Source organism: Neopelma chrysocephalum, unplaced genomic scaffold (genome assembly GCF_003984885.1).
Source record: "Neopelma chrysocephalum unplaced genomic scaffold, ASM398488v2 Primary Assembly neopelma1_65, whole genome shotgun sequence".
Taxonomy (NCBI): Eukaryota; Metazoa; Chordata; class Aves; order Passeriformes; family Pipridae; genus Neopelma; species Neopelma chrysocephalum.
Window position 1 is genome coordinate 1 of NW_020897722.1, and position 19,015 is coordinate 19,015.

General features: G+C 59.8%; 1 protein-coding gene across 10 annotated transcripts in view; it reads right to left on the bottom strand.

The window, feature by feature from the left end:
* Positions 1 to 2,142: 2,142 nt before the first annotated feature.
* Positions 2,143 to 19,015, bottom strand: part of LOC113967932 (mitochondrial Rho GTPase 2) — a 50,404-nt gene continuing 33,531 nt past the window's right edge. For 3 of the 10 annotated variants that reach the window (XM_027683985.1, XM_027683982.1, XM_027683984.1), the window contains 4 exons: positions 18,674 to 18,817; positions 17,513 to 17,629; positions 17,049 to 17,133; positions 16,081 to 16,483 (listed from right to left, as the gene is read on the bottom strand). In XM_027683985.1, the coding sequence (XP_027539786.1) occupies positions 16,326 to 16,483; positions 17,049 to 17,133; positions 17,513 to 17,629; positions 18,674 to 18,817 (504 nt within the window). In that variant the 3' untranslated portion in view covers positions 16,081 to 16,325. The other 7 variants (XM_027683992.1, XM_027683986.1, XM_027683987.1 and 4 more) reach the window with 7 other exon arrangements.

Here is a 19,015-nt window from a genome sequence, read left to right on the forward strand (position 1 = left end):
CGGCGGCGGGGGCGGGCGCGGAGCCGAGCGGAGCCGCCCCCGCCGCAGCGCGCGGCGCAGCGCCCCCCCCTCCCCGCACCCCCCGCCGCCGCCGCGAGGGGAACCGGGACCCGTCCCGCCCCGCCCCGCCCCGCCGGCGGCACCGGGACACGGCACCGGGACACGGCACCGGGACACGGCACCGGGAGGGAGCCGGCACCGGGCGATCCCAGCAGGGGATGGTGCCGGGAACCGGCATCCCGGTACAGCTGCGGGCATCCCGGTACTGGAACGTGTATCCTCACATGGCTGTGTGCATCCCGGTACGGGGACCTGCATCCCGGTACTGGTACCCACATCCGAATACAGTTACAACATCCCGGTATGACACCTGCATCCCAGTATGGTATCTACATCCCAGTATGGTATCTACATCCCAGTATGCCACCCACACCCTGGTATTGGCACCCACGTTCTGGTACAGGTACCTGCATCCTGGAATGGGTACCTAAATCCCGGTACTGGGAGTCATATTCTGGTATGGTACCTGCATCCCTGTACTGGTACACACATCCTCATACAGTGCCTGCATCCCAGTATGAATACCTGCATCCTGGCATGGGTACCAGAGTCCAATGTGGTACCTCCATCCTGGACCAGTACCTGCATCCTGGTGTGATACTTGCATCCCAGTGCACTGTCTGCACGTTGGAACTCACATTCCACTTCCAGTACCTGTATCCCAGTACAGGTTCATGTATTCCAGTAAGGTACCCGTGTCCCAGTACATGTTTCTGCATCATGGTACAGCACCTGCATCCTGGTACAGGAATCCATATCCTGGTGCAGTACCTGCACCCAGTATGGGCACCTGCATCCCAGTACGGGTACCAGCATTCCAGGTACCTGCTGAATCTGGCACAGGTGACTACAAATGTTCTCTCCATCCTGACCCTGCACCCATAGGCTGGTGGGTGCTCCCACTGGTACAGAGGACACGGGGCTGTCCCTGCCCCAGCACAGCACTCACGGGGCAGCCTGGCACTGGGTCCCTTGAACCAGCCCCTTTATGTGATGTGCACAGTGTCATCCAGGCCAGGCTCCCCCAGGCCTCCAGCGTGTGCTGGAGCCTCCCCACTCTCCTGGGCCACAGCTCAGCCCCACTGTGAGTGCCTGGGGAGCTCTGGGCCCTGGTTCAGCCCCACTGTGAGTGCCTGGGGAGCTCTGGGCCCCTCAGCCCCCCCAGGCACCTTCCCTGGGGACTGTGTGTGGCCACAGGTGGCCCACGGCCCTGCTGTGCATGTACCCTGTCCTACACCCGTGCCTGCCCCGGCACAGCATCCATGGCTCTGGCACACCAGTGCTATTAATACACACCATTGCACGTGGGCCCGTGGCTCCCATGGGATCCAGCCTGGTTTGGAGTCACCAGGGAACACCGTGTGTCTCGCCCGCCTTGGCATCACCTCCTCCGCCCTGCACGGCATCGGTTGTGTTCCCCAGCACCCCTGTCCCCTGGTTTGCCATGTGGGAAGGGCCTCCTCTCCCACCCCACAGCCTAGAGGGACACCCCCACAAGTGTGGGAGCAGTCTGGCCTCATCCAGCCTTAGGGCAGAGGCCCTGGAAAAAGCCTTTTCCCAGGCTGTGCCCACATTCCCTGTGTCCAGCACCCATGGCTGAGCCTGCAGAGACAGAAATTGCCGAGGGAAAAGCTGCCACGGGAAAACAGGAGCAGGGAGGGGAGACAGCACAGCCCCAGGAGCTGCAGGCATGCAGGGAAGGAGGAAGCCCCGAACCCCACATAGGGATGGGCACAGAGCCACTGCTCCCGGGGCAGCTGAGCCTCCTGCTTCCCAAGGGATCCCAGCAGAGCACAACAGGGATGCACCACCTCCTTCCCCCTCTCGCCCTGGCTGGCACTTGTTGCACAGGGATTTGTGTCCCCAAGCACCAAGGAGCCCTGGGCCAGCCCCAAGCTGTCCCACCGTGCCAGGCTTCAGCTTCTGCCCTAAATCTCCATAACTGCCCCCAAACAGGGCAGCCCAGGCCCTTGGGGGTCTCCCTGCTCCCACCCCAGTCTCTGGAGGCCCCAGGCTTCACGCAGCCTCATCAGGGACAAGGGTCCTGCTGCCCCAGGTGACACAGGATACGGTGTGCAATGGGAAGGTGTGTAAAAATTTATTTTGTTGTAGAGAACAAACCTAAAACATCACAGCTCCAGCAGACGTGGAGCAGGGACAGACACCAGGCACGGGCCTGGGGTGGCAGAGCCACACATGGCGGGCATGGAGAGGGATAAAGACACAGCAGGGACATGGCCCTGGCAGTGCCAGGAACCAGGGGCCAGCAGCACGTGGGTGCCCGACTGGCACAGCAGCTCTGGCACAGGCAGGGACTCCCCAGCTGGCCAGTGCTGGGGACTGTGGGCACCACTCTGGGGCTGTCCCCTGAGAGATGCTGGTGGCACCTCACATGCCCCTCACTGGCTCCAGGCCACGGTAAAACGTTTAAATAGACAAAACACATAAAAAAGCAGCTCCAGGTGCTACCTCGGAGCTGCCCCCCCAGGCTGCCTGCAAAGAGGCCGACCCTGAGTGTGCTGGGGGAGCCCAGCTTGGTGTCACTCAGCCAGAGGCTCATCCAGGCTCCCTGTGGAGGGACAGGAGCCCAGGGATGGGTGCTGGCCTTGCTCTTTGGGACTTGGAGACAGGGGCACTGCGGAGCTCTGACCCCAGAACGGTGCTGAGCTCAGTCCCGACCGCTGATGCCAGTTCAGGTGCAGGCAGGGGACAGGGGAAAGGAGCTTCCAGTTGTACCAGGAGCCTCACACTCTGGACAGGGCCCTGCACAGGGGACAGCAGGATGTGGGCTGTAGGGCACAGCATGGCATCAGCTCAGTGATGGCACTGCCAGGAAGGACTGTGGGCACCCAATGCCCTCACAACCCTTCCCAAGGCTCCCAGAGCCCTGTGAATACTGGTGACCATGAATACTGGTGGCCAGGGCAGGGGTGGGGACAAGATGGGCCATGCAGGTGGCAGGAAAGGAGGGCAGATGGACCCAGAGCCCAGCACACTGCGGGACTCACAACATTTTTGTGCAGAAACAAAAGAGCCTGGGACAGACCCTGGGTATCACTGTCCCCCCTCACAGCCCAGGGCTGCAGCCACTGCACCTCAGCAAGAGGGGCCAGGCCTGACCCCAAAACACCAGGGCTGGGGGCTTTAAGTGCCTGGCCCTCCCTCCCCAGCTGCCTTTCCCAGCACTGGCTGAGGGAAACCAGGACAGGAGATGGAGATGTGCCCCAGGGAGCTGGAGCCATGAGCTCATTTGACAGCTCAGCTGCTGCTGGAGCTCCCAGGGGCTCTGAGAGCATTGACCACCCCCAGAATTGAGGGCACCAGCACAGCCCTCTGGGGAGGGGACGTGCCCGGCCCAACAGACACTGAAACACTCATGTTCGAGCTTAAAAACAAACATTAAAAAAATTGAACAGAATAAAAGATGAGGGTGATCCTCCAGCTGCTGGTGAGGCAGATCCCCAGCAGAGCTGCCTGCCCTGGTGCCACTGGGGCCAGGAGGCCACAGGGTGAGGCTGGCTGGGGCCAGGGATCTGTCCTGTTGGTGCTGGGAGGTCTGGTTTCACTGGCCCTGCAATCCAGGCTGGGGGAAAGGAGGATTTCCTACCAGGGACCAGCTTGAGGCAGGGCCCCTCACCAGGGTGTCGCTGGGGACAGGGAGCTGGTGTCATGGGGGGATGGGGTGCAGAGTGGCTCTCATTTGTTCTTGGCCAGCACACGGTACAGTGTGAACCCCACCAGCGCCGTCACCGCCGCCCCCAGGGCCACCCGGAGCCAGAAGGATGCGACTCCCAACTCCACGGCATTCAGGTGCCTGCAAGGAAACGGAGAAGAGGCTGGTGAGTTTGACTTCCCAACGTTCCCCACCAGCCCACAGTGCTCCCACCCCACACATGGAGATTTGGGGGGCCCCTGGGGGGGACAGGGTGAGCACAGCACTGGGGGATACAGCCCAGCTGACGAGGAGGCTCCAAGAGATTCCCAGCCCCACGTGCCGGAGTACCCGTCACCTGGCATCATCATCAAGCCAAAGGGGTGGCTGGTGGGAAGGATGTGGCTGTCCCCTCCCCTGGCCTGGAAACAGCACACCAACACCTAAATAATTAGCAGGAGCATGGAGTTATCTGCCTTTCTAGGTCAAGCTGCCTTTCCAAACCCAAGTGACCCCGGAGCGGGTGCCACGGAGACACCGGCACAGCCGGTGACTCGGACCGAAGGGCAGCGAGGGAAGGAGCCCAGCATACACATTCCCTTCCTAAACACGTGCTGTCCTGCACCAGCCTGCTCCTCTCCGAGGAGAGGCACATCCATTATTCATTCCCCACTACATCGGGGGAGCACAGCCAATCCCCAGCCCTCCATTACGCTGTTATTTATTTATACCACATACCCTAAGATATATTAAGAATATTTAAATTTTAATACCGCAGAAAGGGGAGAAAAAAAAAAAGCGTCAGCTCTAAAAATAAAGTTGTTTATTGAAAAGAAGCTAGAGGGAAAACTACTCACTAGTAATCCCATCCTGCCTTCCAATGCTCCCACATGTTTCTCCCTGCGAGGGCTCGGCCCCCAGCGCTGTGCTCGCTCTTCCCACCCCTGGAGCAGAGATTCCACACACAGCCACGTTGTCCTTCTTCCCACATCCCCCCTCACCTCCCATGGCCAGCCTGGCACTGTTTCTACTCCGTTCCCAGCTCCTGTGGGATGCAGTTCCTCCCAGAGGGAGGTTGTGTGACACAGGTCTCGCTTCACTGACCTCTTTTTCAGTCTGATCCATCTCATCAGGAGAAAATTGCTGCCACTCCCCCCGCGGGCCTTGGCAAACTAAGCTGGCTACTTCTCTCCAGCATTTTTTATCTTAGGCTTCAAAAATAAACACTCCTGTGGCAGGATCTATCTAATAAATCTGCCAGAGACAAATATGAGGCAGAAGAAAACCTCCCCACTTTGCAAATAGGGGAAGAAATGGCCTTTCTGTTTCAATTCTATGAAGAGATCACAGAATCCCAGAATCATTGAGTGGTTTGGATTGGAAGGGGCCTTAAAGCTCATTTGGTTCCACTCTCCTGTTGTGGGCAGGGACACCTTCCACTAGCCCAAGTTGCTCCAAGCCCTGTCCAGCCTGGCCTTGGACACTTCCAGGGATGGGGCAGCCACAGCTTCTCTGGGCAACCTGTGCCAGGGCCTCCCCACCCTCACAGGGAAGAATTTCTTCCCAATACCCCATCTAACCCTGCCCTCTGAGGGCAGTGGGAAGCTACTCCCCCTCATCCTGTCACTTCATGCCCTAAATGACACCAAAATCATTAGGTGACACCAAAAGCTGGAGAGAAACAAAGCAAAAGCAATGTGTCAGAGGTCAGGTTTGGACACAGCTCCCTCCCCAAGCTTTGCTCCCAGCAGAGCCCCCTCCACAGGAAGGATACTAACGGGAAGGTGGCAGCAGTGGCCAGCTTGGTGTAGACAGCAGTGCTGGGTGGTCCCTGGCAGTGGCAGGTGAAGGGGAAGGGTGGAGGGAGGCAGTGCTTGTAGCAGAACTCAGCTGGGGCCAGCCCGGGCTGCTGGCTGGCTTCTGGCAGGTCCGTCTTGGAGGCCACGAAGACACAGGGGATCTGGCTGTCCATATAGTGCTGCTGCAGGGACAGGAGAAAGCCCAGCAAGGGGTTAAGTGACCAGCCCCTGGGGGAGGTGGGGCTGCCATGAAGGCTGGAGTCCCACAGGGGCCCTGTGGTCCCACAAGAACCCCGTACAGTCCCCCAGGGTCCCAGCCAGTTACCCTATAAACAGTGGCACAGTAGCTGAAGGATTTGGGGTCGCTCAGGTCGTAGACGAAGCAGGCGACGTCGCAGGCTGTGTCTGACGGCTTCGTGAACGTGGAGTCAGCACTGACCTCATACAGCTGGAGCAGGAGGGGAAAGGACACAGGGCATGTCACTGCCTCAGGGGATCAGCTGTTCCCCACACCAGAACAGGAATGGTGCTGGCTGATCACAGCCACAGCCCAGCCTGGGGTGCTGGGATATGGGAGGATACAGCCAGCCCTGCTGTGAGCCAGGCACTGCACAATTCCCTCCTCCTCCAGACTTACTATGAGGTATTTCTCCTGGCCATTGACCTGCACTGTGTTGATGGTGTAGGGGGATGGCTGTCCCGGGTTCTCCTTCTGGGCCTGCCAAGGACAACACTGTCAGACAGTGGAGACACGAGCAGCAGGGGACAGAGTTTCAAACTGCCCTGAGCCCCAGTGGCCTAACAGCCACCTGAAGGGCAGCCAGGGCCTGCCACGAGACGTGGGGCTGTTCCTAACAGGCAGGGAAAGTCAGCATCACCGTGGTGAGACTGGGGAAATACAGCTGCCTGGAAAAGGCACAGCCCCTCCAGATCCTTGGCACAAGCAGAGGGAGTGGGCCCACTGCCTCAGCCAAAATTATGGATGTGACAGCCACAGAACCACCAGCACGCAGGAGGGGGTAAAGCATGGGCAGGGAGAGCATCACACAGGGGGCAGGGAGATGCCATCATGGGATAGGTCACTCCATGACCTCCGGCTCTGCCTCCTGCTCCTGCCCTGTGCAGCGTGGCCGGACAGGGAGCAGCCACTCACCGCCAGGCTCCTGCCGAGGAAGGCCTGCAGGAAGGCGGACTTGCCTGCGCCCCGGGCTCCCAGCACCTTGCACAGGAACACATTCCTCTGGGTCTGGCCTTTCTCCAGGTCAATCCTCTTCTCCCGGGTCACTGGCAGGAGAGAGGATGGGTGAGCACAAGGAGGGACCCGAGCCGTGACAGGAGGGGAGGGCATGGCCGTACCCGTGAGGGCCTGTGTCTGCGAGTCCTGCTCCGACAGGATGGGGTAGCCCAAGTAGCCCAGGCACTCCAGGCAGTGCCGTACATCCAGGTAAGCCACGAGCCTGGAGAGACAGAGCGAAGGCGAGAGGGTCAGCGAGGGCTGAGTGATGTGAGCAGGGGCGGGGGAGAGGGACTGAGCTTACGTCCACTGGCAGAGGAATCCATGCAGGGAAAGCAGGCCTTTATCAGTGGTGCATACCGTGTTGGAGAGCTCGGGGCCCCAGGGCACGCAGGGGAACACGCTGAAGAAGTTCTGCAGCTCTGTGTGCGAGAGGGCTCCGTCTTGGTCCTGCCAAAACAAAGGGTGTCAGCAGGAGAGCCAGGACACAGCCCGTGCCCAGAGGGGTCCCTGGCGCACTGGCCACCTCGCTGGCTGCTGTGGAATGACACAGGGATGCTGTCAATGGCAGGAATCGATCACAGCACAGCCAGAGCTGGGTGAGTGTGCAGAGCCTGTGCCCCAGGGACTGCCACCACTGCACTAGAGACAAGCCAATGTGCTTTGGGATTACAGCTGGAACCAGGCATGACCTGCGCTCCCTTACAGTCCTGAGCTGCTGTTCTGGCTCCCCCAGAGCCAGCAGTCCCACAGCAGCCTCCAAGGGGCCAGCCTGGCCTTCCACACTGCAGAGTATCCAGCCCAAGGTCTGTGTGTGGCCACCAAGCAACCACAGGCCAACACAGCACCCTTAGGCTGGTGTGCCTGAAGGGGAAGTGCTGGCACCTGAGCACACAGGGATGTGCATCCATTCAGTTCTGCCATCTGGGCACACGGGGACGTGTGTCCACTCAATGCTGCCATTCCCAAGCTATTCCCCGTGGCCACAGAGCTGCCATACCCCAGGTGCACATCAACATCTGAATAACCACTCCGAGCAGGTGCATTCAGATCCAATACATCCCCTCCTCCCACTCTCCAAGAGCCAGAGTATGGTACAAATGGGTTGGTTTCTCTCCCTCCCTCGGGCCTGGCAGCCCTCCACAGGGCTGGCAGCTGTGCAGACGCTGGTGCTTGGTCTGTGGCTGCAGGCCAGCAGCTGTGCCCGCTTCCCTGCCACCCTGCCTGCTGCAGCCAGGCACTACAGGGGGCCATGCCAGCTTGATCCTCACTCAGACCCAGCCCTTGGAAGCCCAAACTGCCTTTTGGTCAAGGGTAGTGACCACCACCCATGTGCCTGACAAGCCACCAGACTACCAACAGCTTGCTGTGACCACTTTCTGCTCCCAAAGCCTCCTAAAGGGAATGCTGTGTCAGAGGAAAGCCCTTCACCGGTGCTCCGTGGGCTCCCTGGCACAGAGGGGTGGGCAGGGGAGCAGCTGTGCCCAGGTGTGCAGGCCCAGGAGAGCAAACCCTCCCCCAGAGCCCCACCTTGTCATGCTTCTCAAACAGTCGCTGCAGGAACTGGTATCCCAAGTGGTTCAGCTCTGTGGAGCAGCCGGGGGGCACACGGAACCTGTGGGAAAAATCATGGAATCATTACGATTGGAAAAGCCCTCTGAGATCATCGAGTCCAACCGTTCCCCCAGCACTGCCAATGCTGCCACTAACCCGTGTCCCCAAGTGCCACAGTCACACAGCTTTTAAATCCCTCCAGGAACAGTGACTCCACCACTGCCCTGGGCAGTCTGTGTCGGTGCTTGACAAGCCTTTTGATCAAGAAATTTTTCCTAAAATCCAACACAAACCTCCCCTGCATCTTTCATATCTTATTTTCCAGTTCAAACACCCAAATAAGCCTCCTCAAGCCCTGAACAAAGGGCAGTGTGTGAGCAGATCTCACCCAGAGGACTCAGCTCCCCACTCCCTCCTTGCTCAAGGCCAGCTGTTGCCTTCAGGCCTGGCTATTCCTTGACACAGTCCCCTTGTTTTGGGGAGAATACCCTGAAGGTGCACAGAGGCCTCTCTTTGGCACATCCCAAGCAGCCAGAGAGATGCTGTGCCCTTGCTCCCCCTTGTGCCCAGAGCTCCAGCAGGGCACAGCACTGCCCTGGGGTGCCATCCACCAGCATGTCCCTGTCACCTCCCTGCAGCCTGCTGTCTGGGGAGAGGAGGAGGCAGCTCCAAGCCAAGCCCTTCCATTCCTGCCAGATCCCCACCTCCAGGGTGGCAGGGAGCAGAGAAGAGACAGCAGCTGCAGACTGAGCTGGGAGGGCTGTGCTGACAGCTCACTGCTCCCGACAGAGCTGCTCTGCCTCGGCTCAAGCAGCGACAGAGCAGCCTCCAAAAGCCCCTGACTGATGTCAAGGGAAGTCTGGGACTTCATTCCCCACCTCCCTGCCTGTCTAGATCAGAACCAGAAGCACAGCCAGCAGCCCCAAGGCCTGTTGTACTTGTCCCCAACCCCACGTGTCAGCTGCTGCCTGCAGGGGAAGGCGAGGGCTGTGAACCTGACCCTGACCTAAGGGTCCACAGCAGCCCCAGGGTGCAGGGAGGATCCAGCCAAGGTGCTGGGGACCCCTGAGCCATGCACCACCGGGATGTGACCCCCTGTCCCCTGCCCACGGCAGGACACGCACTGTGGGTACAGGTAATCATCCGTCAGCTCCAGCTCGTCGTCGTAGCCGAAGCGGCGCAGGATGGTCCAGGTGGTCTCGTGCCGGCCCCTCTGGATGAAGAGTGTGTTGAGGAAGAGGAAGCCTGCAGGAGAGATCAGGGGCTCAGACACAGCGGGGTCAACTCAGCCTCAGGGATCCACTCCTTGGGACTGTGCTTTCCCTGGGAAAACAGGCTGCTTGGACACAGAGATCTACCAGCCCAGCACGCTCCAGCTTGCTTTAACAAGAGGGACTAATTAGGCTTGGAATGAGAGGCACGAGGCCTTTCAGGATGTGCTGAAGGAGATGGGTCCCCCCATCCCTTGGGAAGAAGCAGGGAGCCCCTGTGCTGTTACCGTTCAAGGTCAGGCCGTTGTCCTGCACCCCGTCTGTCGTGTTCTTCCACACAACCATCTTCACGTCCTCCAGGGCCTGTGGAGCCAGTGGGTTTCCAAAACAGGACTTCTGCCTCCCAAGGGAAAGAAGGCCACTGTCAGCAAAGCACACAGAGAGAACAACCCTGTCTCACCAGCTTCCCTCTCCCCTGGCAAGGGATGGGGTTTCAGGGAGAGAAAATCCACCCAGCTCAGGGATTTCTGCTTTAGACCTTGACCAAACCCCTGTTCTTCAGCAGCCCAATAAGTTGGGACTCTCTACACCTCCAGAGCCTCCTGGTCTTCCCATAGCAGAGCAAACTCAACCCAAGCTTAGGAAGATGGAACCCCATGTGCTCAGAGATGCACCCTCTGGTGCTTTAGCTGTGGAACAGAAGTATGAATGGGAACAGGATGGCCATGTCAGGAGAAGGCCGGCTTTTGCCTACTATTGGATGGAAAGGGAAGCCCAGGGACTTGGGAATATCTCAGCTCTGCAGCCAACCCTACCTGGAAGTAGTTAAGTTCATCATCACTAAGAATCTGGTTGTTATCCTGGTCTGAGAGATTGAAGATCCGGGTCAGTGCTCGTGCACAGGTGGGTTTCAGCTGCAAGGGACGAATCACGGTGACAAACGGCACCAGCTTCAGCCTGGCCCTTCCTCCTGCAACCCCATACACAGTGGGTTCCCTTCCTGCACTGCCTGGGAACACAGCCCAGCTAAGCACCCTCTGAGGTGGGAATCATGGAATCATTAAGGTTGGAAAAGCTCTCCAAGATCATCAAGTCCAACCATTCCCCCAGCACTGCCAAGGCCACCACTAACCCATGTCCCCAGGTGCCACATCCATATGGCTTTTACATCCTTCCAGGAATGGTGACTCCACCGCTGCCCTGGGCAGCTGTGCCAGTGCCTGACAACCCTTTCTGTGAAGAAATTTTTCCTAATATCCAATCTAAAGTGAGAAAAGACAGTCCATAGGGAATTTTTCTCCTGGACCCTTCCCATCATGGCTAACAGATGGTCTGGAGCACAAGGGTTTCTGCCCCAACACACCCCAGTCCTTGCAGGTCTCTCTGGCCTGGGTATGCTCAGCTGGCTGTGCTGAGCACAGGAATGAACACCATCCCCTTGTCCTGCCTGTGTCAGCCCAAACCCTCCACCTTCCTTCCCAAAGCTGCACACCAGAGCACTGTGATGGGAAGAAGACTCTTCCAGGAGCCTACCTGCTTCTCCTCCGGGTCGTAGAGCGGGGCAGTGGGGTGCAGCACAGCTTTCTGGGCATAGTAGAAGAGCTCAGAGATGTTCTTGAGGTTCTTGGCAGAGCACTGGGGATTCAAAGGAAAAGACAGCCCTGGGAGCTGATGAAAAGGGGTAGGAGGAGGATGATGCGAGCTCCCTGAGCCAGACAAGTTGTGCATCAAAGCAGAGAGCAATATTTGTCCACCATGAGGAAAAATCAAAAGGGAAAACCCCCTGGGTTTTGCTCCGGTTTTGCTGTGCCCACTTCACAGCCCCAGAGCCAACACACAAAGCACAGACAGCCCAAATCACAGGCTCTCAACCCCCAGACATGGGGACTTCTGCAGAGCAGTGTCAGCAGGGCAGCCCTCCAGAAGCACAGAGGCTCCCTGACTCACACCAGATCAGCACTCCGACCCCTCAGGGAAGCTCTGCAGACACCCTCCAGTTCCCTCACCTCCACACAGGTCTCAATCTCCGAGAACTGGTTCATGATGGGCAGGATGACCTCCATGGAGCTGCCCATCTGCAAGTCAGACTTGTTTCCCACTAAAATAATGGGGATCCTGGCAAAGACAGAGCACAAGTAAGGCCACCCCTCCCTTGGTCCCGGCACTGTCCCAGCCACTGGTGCTCCCATGGGGCAGGCTGGGGAGCCCCCACCCCTCCTCTGCAAGGTCCAGAGCAGCTTTCCTGCCTCCCATGGCCAGGAGCATCCATCTGGAGAAACAAACTGCCTGATCCTGCTTACGCTTTCACCCAGCAACAATATGTTCAGCAGTCTTTAATCCAGCATAGCAGTCTTTAATCCAGCATAGCAGCCTTCTGCCTAAATGATCCACACACAGATTGCAGCTCAGAGATTCCCTTGGCAGCCTCCTTTCTCTGTCTGGTTGAGAGGAGATCAAGGGGAAAGAAGGATCCATCTCCAGTGGCCCCCTGCCTCAGCTGGATCTCTAGAGGAGAAAAGCCCACACGTTCTTATGCTACAAGGGGTCTAGCCACAAGCCACAGTCACGGAATAGTTTTGGTTGTAAGGGACCTCATTCCACCCCCTGCCATGGGCAGGGACACCTTCCACTAGCCCAGGTTGTTCCAAGCCCTGTCCAACCTGATCTGGATCAAAACACAAAGCTGGTTTGGTTTCAGCACCCGAGGAAGGTGGTGGGTTCCCCACAGCCCCCAGAACCCCCCAAATCTGCACCCACAGATCATGGGCCACACACGGTACCTGGATCCCTTTTCAAGTCCCCCGTTCACCATGGGGATCCACTTTGTGCGAATCTGGAAGGTGAGCAGAGGGTGTCAGCACAGCCTGGGGAGGGAGAGGCAGATCCCAGGCAGACAGCAGGGCCCTGCAGCCATCTGCTCCCCAGCATTCCCCCGCACCAGCAGGCAGAGCAGACCCAGGGATGCTGGATACCAGTGCAAGGATTCAATCAGCCTGTTGTGAGGACAACCACCAGTGTGGGAGCAAGCTTGTGCTGTGCTCAGCCTCTGCCTGCAGGAGTCTCAAACCCCAAATCCCCCATAGGGCTGGTATGTGCTCACACTACGCAAGGGCAGCATGGAAACCCCAGTGCTGGGAACCCCTTCCCCTCCGGCTCTGCTGCCGAGGTGGGGCTGCGGTGACACCTGTTACCTTGTCGATGGTGGCCTCCTTGGTGACATCGTACACCACACAGACCACGTTGGCCTACAAAAGAAGCAGCAGAGGGTGGTGAGGGGGTCCCTGTGCACACCCACAGCAGCAGGGAATGCCGGCAGAGCTGCCACAGAAACGCGGCCGTGGCGGCCGAGTGCACGTGGGTGTGGACACGTACACAGCCCTCCACACACACAGCCCTCCTCACACACAGCCCTCCTCACACACAGCCCTCCTCACACACAGCCCTCCTCACACACAGCCCCCCTCATACAGCCCTCCTCACACAGCTCCCCTCACACACAGCACCCCATATACAGCCCTCCTCATACAGCCCTCCTCACACACAGCCCCCCTTACACAGCCCTCCTCACACACAGCCCTCCTCACACAGCTCCCCTCACACAGCTCCCCACACACATAGCCTTCCTCACACACAGCCCTCCTCACACACAGCCCTCCTTACACAGCTCCCCTCACACAGCTCTCCACACACATAGCCTTCCTCACAGAGCCCTTCACACTCAGCTCTCCTCACACACAGCCCCCCACCCACAGCCCCCCGACGTGAGCCCACAGCCGCCGGGAGCACAGGCCGGCTCCTCTGCCCCGGGAGCTGCCGACCCCAGGCCCGCCCGGATCCCCTCCCACAGCCGCGGCCGTGCCCTCCTCCCCTCCCGACCCCGCGCAGACGGTGCCCTGGCTTTATCGGAAGCAGACAGGAGGGATCACTGGTCCTTTCAGGAGAGAGTTTAGCGCTAATCCTGAGGACACACAGGGTTTAGGCAGGATTTCCTGGAGCTGTTTAAAGCCTCTGTGTACTCCTGCTGTCTGGGTGGAGGGGGCAGGACCCCCATGCCCACCTCCTCAGCGCTTAACCACCGGGATGGGGAGGTTAAATAGCTTTGTTCACGTGAGAGAAACAGTTTTATTATCCACAATTAAAAGGTCCTTGTCTCTGCAGAGCCAAGGCTAATCCCAGGGCAAAGAGCAGCTGGGTGCATCCCAGCCAGACAACTCAATTATTCCTCCACGGCTGCTTCAAGGGCTTCCTCATCCCTCCCTGCCCAGCGCTCCCCAGGGCTCCAGTTCCCAAATTAACTTCTCTGTGCCACTGCTTCATCAGGCAGCCACAGGGATCTAATGCAGGAGCAGAGGGTCTTGCCCAAGCTCAGCAACTGCTTCTCCCCTCTTCCAAGTCCATCAGGAACATCCTCAGGCTGAGAGCACATCATCTGCTCCACAGCCTCCTCCTGCCCCCCACTGCTCTCCTTCTGGAGGCTCCCCCGAGGGCCAGGACAAGCCACATACAACAGCTTACAAGACAGAGCAGGATTAAACAAGTCTCTAAACAAACCAGAGCATTAATCCACGGATAACCAACTGCCTGGCCCCCCTGGGTGGCTAACGGGGAGGGGAGCAGCCACGTTCCCTTTGGGAGCTGCAGTACCACAGGCTCCTGTCCCAGACAGCCCTGCTCACCTTGGAGATCTCCTCCTGCAGCTCCTCCTCTGTCTGCTCTGTCTCTGAAAGGGAAACAGAGCTGTCACCATCTGTCCTGGCAGCAGGACCCCTTCCTAGTCCCCTCAGAGGCAGGGACGGGGAAAAGCCAGGCGGGATGGGGCCCTACCTGAGTAATCCACTATGTGTGTGGGGACCTTCTCAGGGGTGACGTCGGCCGGGATCGTGATCTCCTCTGCCCGGGGGGGCACCTGCAAAGCCAGCACAGCTGTCCAGCCAGCCATGCCAGGCAACAGCCAGCTGGGAGCACGGGTGACAAGGGACATCACACCCCAACGTGGGCACTGCCCAGCACCCGCTCTGGCAGGGTGGGATGAGCTACGGATCATGGATGGCTTTTGGCCCATTGGGCTGCAGCAGCTCCCTGCACCCCATCCCTCACACAGCCCATGTCCCTGAGGTGGAATCTCCACATGCCCACCAGGTCCAGCCTGCCTCAGCTACAGCCACCCCTGCCCAGCCTGGCCTCCCGCAGCCACGGCCTCGGGCTCCAGAGATAAGCCCTGGGCACACCAGAGATAAGCCCTGGGCACTCCCTGGGCACTCCCCGGCTGCCTGGGCTCAGTGCTAACCTGACTGTCTGGGCTGGGCTGGCAGCAGAGGACGGGCCACAGGGCTGGTCCCCCCAAACCCCTGAGCTGATGCTTCCCAGCACAAGATCATGCAGGGCACCAGCTGCTTGTAGGCAGTGGGAGAAGCCAGCTGATGACTCAGGGAGAATGTGCCCAGACAGACTGATCCCATTTTCCCATCCCAGCTGTGCTGGGACATCAAGCTGCCCTGCTGGAGGCTTCAAGGGGAAGGATGGATCTGCTGCTGGCAGCTGGCCTGGCTCAGAGCACCAAACCCAGCTCCAGATGGGTACAGAGGGGTGGGGAATGTGGCTTGGCCCCTTCCGAGGGCTCTGTGCCAGTGCCAGGCTGGATTTGGGAGGAAGGCTGGGCCCTGCTGTGCTGGTGGCCACAACACAGAGACCCCCAGCAGCAGCGAGCGGAGGCCTGGGAGGTACCAACACCCTCCCAAGGGCAGAGAGAGCCCCACATCAGAGCACAAACAGGAAAACAGCACCTCAGCTGGAGCTCCGTGTGGTCCTCACCGACCTCACCTGAGCTTTAGCGGCGATTGCTGGTGACTCCCACGGCTGTCACAGCCCAGAGCTGTGAGCGCCCCCAGACACCCCGACCCCCGGCCGGTGGCACTGGGGACAGAGCTGACCCACCCGGGGGGGTGTGTGTCTGTGTGCCCCCTCCCCGCTCACCTCTTCAGGAAACTCCTCGCCCACCAGGGCCATGATCAGGGACGTCTTCCCCACCTGGGCTAGGAAATAAAGGGAGGACGTTGACATTGGCACCGGCACGGCAGAGCCTGGGGGGGACAGCGGCAGTGGAGCCACGGTCGGGGCCGGGGCTGGTGACCGTGACACCCGCGGGGCTCGGGACCACCGGCGGACCCGGCCGCTCCCCCGGCCCTGCCGGTACTCGGGGATCCCCTGTACCTTCGGCCTGCCCGGGACCCCCGTGCCCCCTCGGCCACCCCGAGCAGGAGGACCCGCCCCACCGGAGCTCCGGGACCCCTCGGGACGCCCCTCACTCTCCCTTCACAGGAGGATCCCATGCCCGCCCAGCCCCTCAGGACCCCCCTCACTCTCCCTTCACAGGAGGATCCGACCCCCGCCCGGCCCCTCAGAGCCCCCCTCACCCTCCCCGAGCAGGAGGATCCGCACGTCCCGTTTCATGGCGGCACCGCCGCCTCCCTGTCCCCCCCCACTTCCGGCCGCACCACCGAGCGGCGGCGCAGAGCGGCGCGGGGCACCACAGCGCCCCCTGGCGAGGGCAACACGCTGAGACCTCCAGGGTTCGTCTGTCGATGGTTTATTAACGAAAAAAATGTAACGACAACAAACGGCGAACGGGGCCGTGAAACACATCCCGGGGCCGGGCGGGGCCGGCCCGCCGCCGCCGGGCCCTGCAGCTGTGGGGACGGTAGTTGAGGCCTGGTTGGGGCCGGAGCCGGGGCCTGTCCCGGGAGCTGGGGCCGGGCCGGGCCCCCCCGGGTTCTGTCCCCGCTGGACAAGCGCCGCCAGTCCAAGGCCCGCCCGGCTCAGCCGCCCGTCAGTTCCCACACGAGCACGGCGCTGTGCGAGGCCGTGAGGAGGCGGCGGCCGGAGGGCGCGAAGCGGCAGAGGTGGACGGTGTCGTCATGGCCGGCGTAGTCCTGCGGGTCCCCGGCCGGGCACGGCTGCAGCCGCAGGAGCCGCGCTGGGAGAGGAGGGTCAGGGCCGGGCTGGGGGCTCGGACTGCTCCCGGCCACTCACAAACCCGCTCCCTGGGGCTTTTCCCTGCCAGGACCACCCTTCCCTGTCACATCTGGACCCTCTCCAGACTTGTCCCTGCCAGGAGCACCGTTCCTGGTCACCCCCCGGGCTCTCTCCCTGCTGAGCTGGGAGTTGCTGAGCTGAGTGACACGGGACAGGCAGATCCAAACCACTCCAGGCGCGAGGTGCCCTTGTCAGGAGCAGGGTCGTGACTGTCCCCTGCCATGGGAAGGTCCCTGCTGCCTCCTGGGCTGCAGCCCATAACCCCGGGAAGTCATTCCAGTGACAAATCCTGCCCCTGGACAAGCAGGACTGAGCTCATGCATCTCATTTCTGACCTAGGAGTCTCCCTGGGGTTTCTCCTTGCCCTGGACCATAGCTCCCAGGGTTTGAGGATATGGTGTGTGTGCATGTGTCTCATTTTATGGAACAAGGACCCTTGTTCCCCCCCCTCACAGTAGAAGGGGAGACCCCTCCCCGTGAGGGGCCCAGGCAGCCCCAGCACTCACCATGGAAGCCGAGGGCCATGAAGGGCGCGGCCGGGGACAGGCTGAGCGAGGTGGCAAAGGCTGGCAAGGAGACTCTCCTGACCACCTGCATCCAGCAAGAGAAACACCAACTCCTCACAAGGGGGAAGGGACAGCCCAGAGCTGTGCAGCGAGTCAGTAGGAGGGTAACGGGAGGCTTGAAGGTGCACAGCACCTCTGGAGCTTGGAAACCTGCCCCAGGCATCCAGGAGATGGCTCAGCAATGTGGAGAGTGCCAGTGCTCCTGGAAGCAGCCACCTTCCCCTGCAGTGGGATCAGGGACTGGCTGCTTGCCCGGACACAGCCCGAGGCAGGGGCAGGGCTCTGCTGCTCCCCCGGGAGTTTCCAAGATGTCAAGCTGTTCCCTGAGCCCAGCCCACCCCTGTGACAGGGGCTAACACAGGGCAGCACTGCCTCCCCCCGGCCCCGGGGCAGGGCACAGGTACCTGCTTCTTGCGCAGATTGTAGAACAAGGCTTCCTCCTGCATCCCAAACCCCACGTAGACCAGGACATCTTGTTCCCAAGGGCAGAACGCAGCCAGGCTGGGAGGGAGGTCGAGACCCTGGTGAGGGAAACCAAAGGCAAGAAAAGTCTGGATTCTCCATCTTGACCCAATACAATGGGGACAAAAGGAGAGCACAGAGGAACTTCAGGGCTCTGAGTATCTGAGCAGTGGGAAGTTAATATGATGGAGGCTGTTTCCTCCCTCTTGCATTCCCATCTCATGGAAAGCAAGGAGCACCCATACACTGCCATGAAAAACTGAAGCAAATTGTTTAGTGTCAGAGGAGCAGGAGACATGAGCGTCCAGCAGGTTGAATTTCTACTGAGATGTTGCTGCAGGGGATTGTTGAAGGTGGGATTGGGTTATGGATTGGCTTAACACAAGAAAATAGGGCCCAGAAGACAGATCTTGAGTAGTGGATACAAGATTAATCCTTCTCACTCTGGGGAGAGCTATAGCGAGTTTCCTTCCAGAGGAAATCCAACATTTTGGAAAGAAACAGAAGAAACATTGACAGAACCCAGCTGCTGTATGGAAGCTCCCTCCTGCCTGTCAGTCTCACCTGGACCAGGGGCCATCTCCATATCTTCTCCAATACAGATCCTTCCTCCCTTTCTAGCAGGTGTCCTGCTGCCCAAACCTCACCCTGGGTTGGAGCCAGAGGCTTCTGCCAAGCAGCACAGACACACAGGGCTGAGTACTTGGCTCTGTGAACCCGTCATGGTGCTCCTGGCTTGGAATATTCATGCTCCTCAAGACTGTCAGAGTTAGCAGCACGTTCCTAATTAGCTCTCTCTCCTGCACACTGTGCTCACGGCTGCCTGTGCTCTGGTTTGCTGGCACAGGGGCGTCAGCTCTTTGCAGGTGCCATTTTGGGCTCCTCATGCTTAAAAGTCAGTGCTTGGAGCAGTTTGGTACCGCTACAATCGCTTTCCGCACACAAGAAGGTTTGTTAACAAGATAACTCTGTGAGCAGAACTATCAGAGATGACATTCCTAAGCACACTCTCTCTGTCAGAGCCCTGTGCATCCCTCCTCTATCTCTGCTGGTGCCAAGCCCCACGCCAGGAGCAGGCAGGGGCTGGCAGGAGCCAGGCTCACCTCGGGGTCAGCAGGAGCTGGGAAGCTGAGCCAGTCGAGGAGCTCACACTTGTCCTGCAGCCAGTCGGAGGCCCAGACGCTGACCCGGCGGTCCGAGCTCGTGGCCAGCCAGAGCTCACCCCCTTCCACCCCGAAGTCGTGGTACTAGGGAACACAAACACAACACTGGGACTCTGGAGGCTGCAAAGGAAGGTGACACCAGAGAGTGGGGCAGGAGCTTGTGGGAACACGGGTCTTGTGTTTAGGGGATCAACGCCAGGATTAACCTGTTTGTGGCTGCCTGCTCCCTGGAAGTGTCCAAGGCCAGGTTGGATGGGGCTTGGAGCAACCTGGGACAGTGGA